This window comes from Poecilia formosa, unplaced genomic scaffold (genome assembly GCF_000485575.1).
Source record: "Poecilia formosa unplaced genomic scaffold, Poecilia_formosa-5.1.2 Scaffold1028, whole genome shotgun sequence".
Lineage (NCBI taxonomy): Eukaryota > Metazoa > Chordata > Actinopteri > Cyprinodontiformes > Poeciliidae > Poecilia > Poecilia formosa.
In genome coordinates this window covers 17,895-26,476 of record NW_006800967.1, presented here as the reverse complement: position 1 = coordinate 26,476, position 8,582 = coordinate 17,895, and the positions used below count along the sequence as shown (strand labels likewise).

Here is an 8,582-nt window from a genome sequence, read left to right as displayed (position 1 = left end):
GGGCCCCAAAGAGGCTTGGGCCAGCCCTGTTCAATGGAGACGGCTAACCGGAGATGTTTTCTCCAGAACGTCTCGACAGAAAGGAGAGTTTTACAGGATCGATATGTCAAAGTAAATAACCGACACTCACTCTCTGGAGTCCCACAGGCCTCCATGCTTGGATCGCTGTTATTCAGCTTTGATATTAATGGACTCCGTCTGAGTGCAGACATCCACCGATATGCACATGATACTGACATCTACATACATGGATTAAAAGTATAAGATTAAAAATCACATTGGTGAAAAAATTTAAATATGTCTGCATTTTGTTTGATTCAAATTTATCATTCAAATCTCATAGTAAGAAGATGAAACGTTTAGCTTTGCACATTTTGGGAATACAAGATACTGTTTGTCTAACGTGGCTGCAAGAATATTCCTGAACTATAGTTTATTTATCTCATAACTTAATGTTTAACACCAGACCTCTGGATGGTCAGACACCAGAAGACGTGCTGTCCTGTGGGTGAAAGGTGCAGTACACACAACCAACACCAGGGGTGGGGGGGCAATACTGATGATTTCATGTAGAAATAATTTTTTTAAAGCTGACATCTAGTGACAGTCACAGACGACGGTGGGCAAACAATTCTCATGCAGCTGTAAGTTGTTTCTTAGCAGCGCTTACACAAGTTGATTAACAGCACCAAGACCCTCCTCCTGGCTCTGATTGGTTGTTTCTGACAGAGAGCTGCATTACTGCCAATGACATGGAGGAGATTGATTTTTTTTTCCCCACAGACTTTTTGTAAAACATTTTTTTAAAAACGTTACATTCTGCAGCTTTGAGCTTGTTTGGTTCCCCAGTTGAAGGTTGAATGTTTGTAGATCTTCAGTGTGAAGTTCAGCTGCTGCAAATAACCTGAATATTAAAAAAACTTTATTTTTACTAAATGGAAGCAGCAACTTCATCCAGGATGCAGAGGAGGAGGAGGAAGAGCAGGGGGCGGAGTCAGTCCCTGGGGATAAAACTCTCCACAGAGAATCAGACGCTCAGAGTCAACCGAGCCGGCAGAGCAGAGACAACCAACCAGAACGGACCAGAACCGACGGGTCACAACTCCTCCTCCTGCAGCGCCTCGGTGAGTTTCTGCTCAGACATTCAGAGGAAAGTTCAGATGAAGCCAGAGGGAGACTGACTGCAGATTAACTACAGATTAACCACAGATTAACTACAGATTAACCACAGATTAATTACAGATTATCAGGAGTAACAGAGTAACGGGCTGCGGCCATGGGGAGGAGGAGGTGAGTGTTTCCCAGAAGCGGCTCTGGTTCTTCTTCAGGTCTGACTCCGTGTTTTCAGCCTGACTCGGATGATCTGGGCCGACTCCGAACCAGAACCTTGATGGCCTGGTAGGTTTAGTTTGGCTTTGGATCAGGTCAAAGGTCAGAGCTCAGCATCAGTTTTTGGCTGAATGAAGACAGACAGCTGGACGTTTCAGAGCGTCTGCAGAGCTAATGACTGCGCCTGCGGTCATGTGTCTGTAGCAGCTGTGAGCTGATTGGCTGTTCAGTAAACCGCTGTGATTAAACATCTGCTGCTGGGTTAACTGTGCCCAGGGTTTGGTCTGCAGGCCCTGTCTGGCTGAAAAGGTTAAAGTTCATTGGATGAAATGTGTGTGTGTGTGTGTGTGTGTGTGTGTGTGTGTGTGTGCTGAACCCTGAGCTGTGACTCACAGGCATCTTGTTTTCCTCCTCTGTTTATTTCTGACTGATCATTGATGGAGACGTGACAGAACCACTGGGTCCGGTCAGCGGCTTCGGCCCGCCTGGCGGTCCCACTGCGTGAACAGAAAGCTGAAAACATCTCTCCGTGTGACGCCATTTCAACAAGAGCTCAGCATGAACTGCAGTAACCCCAGTTTGTTTCACAACAGCCTGAAACCCCCGACTGTCCCCAACCCACTTCCTGTCCCCATCTGAGGACAGACAGGACAAAGGGACAGGACAACGACCCCGGCCCCGCTTCAGCGCCTCCATCTGCACAATAAACACTTCTGTCGAGGTCCGACATGAAAACACCGTCTGATGAACAGAACCAGCAGATTGGAGCTTCTACCAAACATGTTTCTACAGCACTGATGCTGCTGCACATGGAAAAAAGGAGAAAATTTACACCCCAAAAAAATCACTAATTGGAGATTAACCTCAGAAATATTCTAGAAAAAACAAGGACATTTCTGAGCTCCAACAGTCACACATTTGCTGGAAAAAACAACATTTTGAGATTGATATAAAACATATTTCCAGAAAAAAACTGGAAAGTTTGAGATTAATCTCAAAAGTTCTGAAGTTTTTGGAAGAAATTTACTCCTCTTCAGAACCAGAACCAGAACCGGGCCTATCTTGTCTGTTGTCCTTGCAGCTCCAGGTCAGGATGACTTCCCTTCTCGTGCCGCTCCTCTTCCTGTCGCCAGTGGTCTTCATCATGGCGGCTCCAGAACCAGCCGGCTGTAAGATCCGGATCACTGATAAAGGCCTGGAGCTGTGTGAGTAACCGAACCTGCGAACCGGGCCTGCGTCTGCAGAACAGAACCGGATCAGAGCTGATGGTTTTTTTTTAAGATCCATGTTTGAACTGCCTTGTTGATAAATTATCCCAATAATTATTGCAAAAAACGATAATATTTCCCAGTAAAATATAGCAAACAGTTTTTTCTCAAAGACCAACAGACTGGAACTGGAAGATATTTTAAATATCCAAAATAAAAATCGACAACCAAAACCAGAAAAAAAAAATTATTATGAAGTCTCAGTAAACAAAATGTGTCTTTAAAAAATATATTAATAAAAATGGAAATTATTGCACTCGTTTTAATTTATCTTGTGATTAATTGACTCACTGAATATTCATTGATTAAATGTGAGATTAGTGAAGATGGATGAATATGAATTTATTTCAACATGATGTAAAAGGATGCAACTAAAACATACACTGCAAAAACACAAAACTGTAGTTTCTGGTGCAAATATCTGAGTTCACTTAAAATCAAACAAAACTAATTCATAAGTAATTATAAGTATACGTAAGATATAGAAGTTTGTTTTAAGTCAGTGTTGAGGAAAATAAATATTCTTAGTGTTTAATACAGTTAAATCTTATGACTTGAAAATAGTGGATTAAGTAAGAGTCCTTTGAATAACATCTTAGAGGGCTTTAAGTTGAAGGATGTCTGTTATCAGGGAGGAACCAGGCCATGAATGAACTTTGGCACAAAGGCAGCGAGGAGACATCTAAAGTCATCTCCCTCAGAGAAACACTAAAACTTCAGGACAAACAAAACTAACAACACAATACTAGCAATAATTGCAATTGAGTTAGTAGTTAAGAAAATAAATTTAAAGTATGCTAGTTTTAAAACTTAACATGTCTTGATTGAAATAGCCTAATTATAGTTTTAAAATCAGTAACTTATTCTGGCCTATTGACCTTTATGTCACCTGTAGTCACAGCAGATGGTTTGCTAAGATCTTTTGATCTGCCATTTGTCTGTGTGGGAAACAATCAGGAGAAGTTCCAGCTTTTCACACTCATCTGTGAAAAGCCATAAAACAACAGGAGTTCAGGAGAGTCTCTGCTCTCACTTCGTTTAAACAATGGAGACAAAAGGCCTTAGATCGTGACTTGCAGGAAGTTTTAAAAAGGGTCAGAGACAGATCCTGGTTGGAGGAGCAAAGGTACGCCTTATTTGAATAAATTAAAGACTAGAATACGCCTTTACTATAAAACCTTCTATACAGGAGTAACAAATCAGATTTGCTCTCGCAATTCTCCAAAGACGTATTTGCTTTTTGTTTGTCGTTTCCATCTTTTGTCTTTTTCTCTCTCAGGTAAATTCATGTGTTGTTTGTGCTCTGAGGTTTCTGATGTTTTGTGATGCATTTGTCTGGTGATAGTTTGCATCAGTCTTGAATAAATGCTGATTATTGTGACGCTGTTATCTCTGCATAATCTCAGTCTTTGCGCACAGCATTTTTCTGAATCCGGGCATAAGAGAGGATTTAACGAGTCAAAAGGTTTTAAAGTTTCAGAATTTTCCCTCTCTTAACAACACTTATAACAGCGGTTCCAAACTTTTTCTCCTGGCCCCCCCTGTGGATTACGATGGGGAGAGTTAGACTTTGGTCTTCTAATTGAAACGGCGTTTGTGACGAGGGGTAGAGAGACTCTTAGAGACTCCCTGTTATGCTCTTCAACCCCCCCCCCCCCACACACACACACACCCGGGACACACAGCGTTCATCGTTGTTTTTTTGTTTTGTTCTTTTTCTTTCATCCATCCCGCCCCCCGGGAATGGCACGGCGCCACCCTTAGGGGGCGAGCCCCACAGTTTGGGAACCTCTGACTTATAACATGGAAAATATTGTTAGAAGTGAAATAACCTGCCAGTGGAACTTGTGTCAGAGATAAGGAATTATTGTTCCTTATTTTACTATTATATTATTAGTGTGTGTGTGTGTAAAACCTTGTGGGGACCATTTTCCTGACACTACGTTGTGGGGACCCACTGCTCCTTGTGGGACCGAAGCCTGGACCCCACAAGGGAAACGCTGTTTTTGGGTCAAAGGTCAGATTTAGGCCTAAGGTGTGACTTGAGTTGGTGTTAGGCTGTAGAAATGAATGGAAGTCAATGGAAAGTCCTCACAAAGATAGCCATGCAAACGTGTGTGTGTGTTTTGTGTCTTCCCAGTAAAGCTTGAGACTCAGAGGTTTGTGGAAGAGGAGCTCAGTAACATCAGCATGCCGGAGATGAAGGGGACTGAGGGCCGGTTCCAGTACACCATCACAGAGTGAGTTCTGCTGCCGGTTCTGTCCGGCCGGACCGAGGCGCTGCTTATGATCCGATTCATTATGTCTTCCTCTCTGCTCAGCGTGAAGATCACAGAACTGAACCTGAGCCATGCAGACCTGCATTTTCTCCCAGACGTCGGTCTGCTGTTCGATGTTCAGAACTCGTCCATCGCTCTGAGCTTCCAGCGCCGGATCCTCTACTGGTTCTTGTGAGATGATGCTTCTAACTCTACTGATCAAATTCACTTCTGACGTGAAATCCAACAGTTAGGGCTGGGAGATAACTGATTTTATCAGTTACTTGAACTTTGTTTTTTTAAGTTGAAATGGTTGGAAAACAGTGAAAACATGGCGGGCTGGTTGTTTTTCCAGCTACGACACGGGGAACATCAACGCATCTGCCGACGGCGTGAACATCAACACGGCCGTGAACCTGATCCGAGACGATGGAGGGCGGCTGAAGATCAACAACATCAGCTGTGACGCAAAGATCAAGAAAATGAGGGCAGAGTTCAGCGGGACGCTCGGGTACAACCCTATCAGAGGCCAGCATACTCGACTCCAGAACCGATCAGCCAATCACTGATCAATAACAGGAAATAGCTGTCAGGCTGGCACGTGACCTAACCAGGAACTTCTGTTTTCAGGAAAGTTTATGACTTCCTGGCCCGATTTCTGACCACCGGGATGCGATTCTTCCTCAACCAACGGGTGGGTCCACTCTCTGATCCGGTCCCAGTTCTGATCAGAGCCAGAACCGGATCCTGGCTTGGGTTATGTTGGGTGTTCAGACCAGGATCTGGCTTTGGCCCGGACCTAGTCTTCTGGTTCTGAACTCGTGCGTTTTCACGGCAGATCTGCCCGGCGCTGAACCACGCTGCTCTGGTTCACGTGAACGCCATGTTGGAGACGATCCCGGTGCGGAGCGAAGTGGATAACTACATCGGGATCGACTACTCTCTGATCAGCGATCCTGTGGTGACGTCGCGGAGCCTCGACATGAACTTCAGGGTAGGACTCGTCGCCATGTTGTGACAGAACCGGGTCAGAGCTGGTACCAATGGCGCATCTGTTTTGCAGGGGATGTTCTTTGACCTGTCCAACCAGAACCAGCCGCTGGTGAACTACGCGGTGGAGCCGGTCATCAGGGAGTACGACCGCATGGTCTACCTCGCTCTGTCTGAGTTCTTCTTCGACAGCGGGATGTTCGCCTACTACTCTGCTGGGATCTTCCAAATGCACATCGTCAACGAGAAGGTGAACCAGAACAGACGGGTCACTGGACCCGACTCACCCAGAACCTCAAGACGCCACTAAGACTCAGAGATAGAAATTAAAGTTCTTTACGGCCGAACAGATTCAAATCTGAATTCAGAGATTTACTCTTCAGAAAAATAAAAAACCTTCCTCCTAATGAAGAACTTTAATATTTTAGGAACCAACATCCACAATTCACCTGAAGGACAAATGAAACATTTCTGATCCTCGGGTCTTTTAGCTCCAACCTCCTCAATATGAGCCCAGAGCTAAGCTAGAATGACCTCAAAATGACCTCTGAGAGGAGCTGTGGTTGGTCATCTTCAGTGGAGGTCCCTGCACACTCAGTTTAAAGGTCATGAGAGAACAATTAGAGAAACACAGAACAGACATGTCTTCTCTTCTTGCTTCTGTGACCATTTTAGGTCCAGTTTTTTTCTTTAACTCAATCAATCAACCAACCAATCAATAAAACAACCAACCTGCCAATCAATCAGTCAACTATCCAACCACCAATCAATCACTAAGCAACCAGCCAAACAGTCAATCAACATTCAAAGATACCCAGTCTGAACTTGTGCCTGTTTTTCCTTCAGATGCCCAAAGATCTGGAGGTGTTGCTGAGGACGACGTACTTTGGAACCATCATGATGATGGTCAGCAGAACCAGAACTCAATCAGAACCAGTCGTTGTAGTTCCTGATGTTCTTGATGTTGTTCCGTCAGAACCCAGCTCTGGTGGATGCACCACTGTCGCTGCAGCTTGCTGTCAACTCGCCCCCAAAAACCTCCATCAAAACGTCCGGGGCCACCGTTGTCATGACAGCCATCGTCAAGGTGATGGTTCTGCCTCCAGGCCAACCTCCGGTCCAGCTCAGCAGTATGACCATGGTACCAAACACACACAACTACATTCGGTCTAATATTGTTGGATCCCTGAGTCTGACTGGTTGCAGCCCAGTAGAACTCCCAGTTTACTGGACCAGGCTGAACAATAATTTAAATGGTACTAGTTCAAAGACAGCTATTTTCTCTTTCTGCAGGAAGCTAAGTTTAATGCAAAAGTCTCCATGAGAGGAAAACGTCTGGCTGTGCATGCTGATCTACGCAGGTAAAGGTGTCACTTTTATCCCTTTAACACAATCCTAGATCTAGACTTAAACCGCAAAACCTTCCTGGTTCTGGACTCAAACTGCACCAAGAACCACTGAAGGAAACGGCACAAAAACCTCTGAAGACACTGAGAGCAACTTCCTTCTTCACCAGATGGAAACAAGATGGAGGCGTCAGATTTTAGCAGTTGGAGGATTTCTCTTTAGGCTGAAGACCAGGAGCCATTTCTGCTGCTAGCGCTAGGCTAGCAGGTTAGCTTTGGTTGGATTTACCCAGAATGCCCTGCGCTGTAGTTCATTTCCTGCTTTTGGAGCGGTCTCTGGTCCGCTTGGCGTTCACTTCAACCGAACCCAGCCCAAGGTTTGGAGGACCAGAGGTCAGAGGTCAATTAGCATTCACACCTTGCCAACCAAACTGGAGTATCTAGGCAGATGAAATGGAGTCGGATTAAAGTGGACTCAACAGGCCTGGTGTGAACGATGCAGCCTTAATTCTGAAACCAGATCTTGGTCTATAGTCATATTTTGCTCCAATTCCTCGTTTCTGGAGCCATTAGAGACATCTTTGTTGTCTTCCAGGTTTAAGATCTTCTCCAACCAGTCAGCTCTGGAGTCTCTGGCTGTAAGTGTGTCTTTACTTCCTGGTTTCAATGCCTCCTGATGGACCCATCAGAACCGGTTCTGACCATCTGTCTGCCTGCAGCTGATTCCTCTGCAGGCTCCTCTGAAGACCATGCTGCAGATGTCTGTGGTTCCTCTCATCAACAGTAAGAACCCACTTCTTCTCTGCAACCAGAACTTCTGAGTTCCAGCGCTGCTCTGAGTGGTTCTGTTCTGGTTCTGAGTCTAGACTGGACCAAGAGGGGAGTCCGGATTCCGCTGGCTGATGGGATGAATTTCATCGAGGAGGTGGTGGAGTATCACAATGTGTGTTCACCTCTGATGTTTGCAGAGTTTTACATCCATTTGTTTTTATGCTTTACAAACATCCAGCTTCTCTGGAACTGATTAATCTTTAAAGGTGACGCTTCCTTTAACAGGTTAGGACCGGTCTGTGATCTATACAAAACATGTTCATTACATTTTTTGCACAAAATCAATCAGATTTTATTCTGGTCAGCTCTAGAAATTAAACCTCTTTCATATTGAGCTGTTTTAGGGCCTCTGTCTCTTTAAATGCAAATAAGCTGCTGCTGGCCACGCCCCCCAACTCAATGTTTACACTTGCACAAGACAATGGCTGCAAACAGATGCAATTACACAACTGAACATCTTTGAAAAGCATTAGCGGAGCCTCCTGCACAACCAACGAGAATGCAGTGCTAAAGGGGTTGCTAGGTAACGGACTGGGATTCACTGCGGTTGCTAGGTAACG

The 8,582-nt window shown here is 44.9% G+C and overlaps 1 protein-coding gene across 2 annotated transcripts; it reads left to right on the top strand.

The window, feature by feature from the left end:
- Positions 1-944: 944 nt before the first annotated feature.
- pltp (phospholipid transfer protein) lies at positions 945-8,362 on the top strand. 2 transcript variants are annotated; one of them, XM_007544193.2, is made up of 14 exons: positions 945-1,124; positions 2,411-2,534; positions 4,738-4,837; positions 4,919-5,047; positions 5,211-5,366; positions 5,486-5,549; positions 5,694-5,849; positions 5,919-6,095; positions 6,692-6,751; positions 6,822-6,986; positions 7,139-7,206; positions 7,787-7,829; positions 7,911-7,974; positions 8,058-8,362. In XM_007544193.2, the coding sequence occupies exons 1-14, from the start codon at positions 960-962 to the stop codon at positions 8,213-8,215; spliced, it is 1,629 nt and encodes a 542-aa protein (XP_007544255.2). In that variant the 5' UTR covers positions 945-959; the 3' UTR covers positions 8,216-8,362. The 2 variants fall into 2 exon arrangements, with proteins under 2 accessions (XP_007544255.2, XP_016522846.1); XM_016667360.1 differs by lacking the exon at positions 945-1,124 and adding an exon at positions 1,145-1,290.
- The last annotated feature ends 220 nt before the right edge of the window (positions 8,363-8,582 follow it).

What these genes read in the sequence shown, in the direction of transcription:
- pltp (XM_007544193.2), top strand. Translation starts at nt 960, where the DNA reads ATGCAGAGGAGGAGGAGGAAGAGCAGGGGGCGGAGTCAGTCCCTGGGG. An exon ending in TGCACATCGTCAACGAGAAG is followed by an intron (nt 6,096 to 6,691) that starts GTGAACCAGAAC and finishes TTTTTCCTTCAG; the next exon opens with ATGCCCAAAGATCTGGAGGT. An exon ending in GTGCATGCTGATCTACGCAG is followed by an intron (nt 7,207 to 7,786) that starts GTAAAGGTGTCA and finishes GTTGTCTTCCAG; the next exon opens with GTTTAAGATCTTCTCCAACC.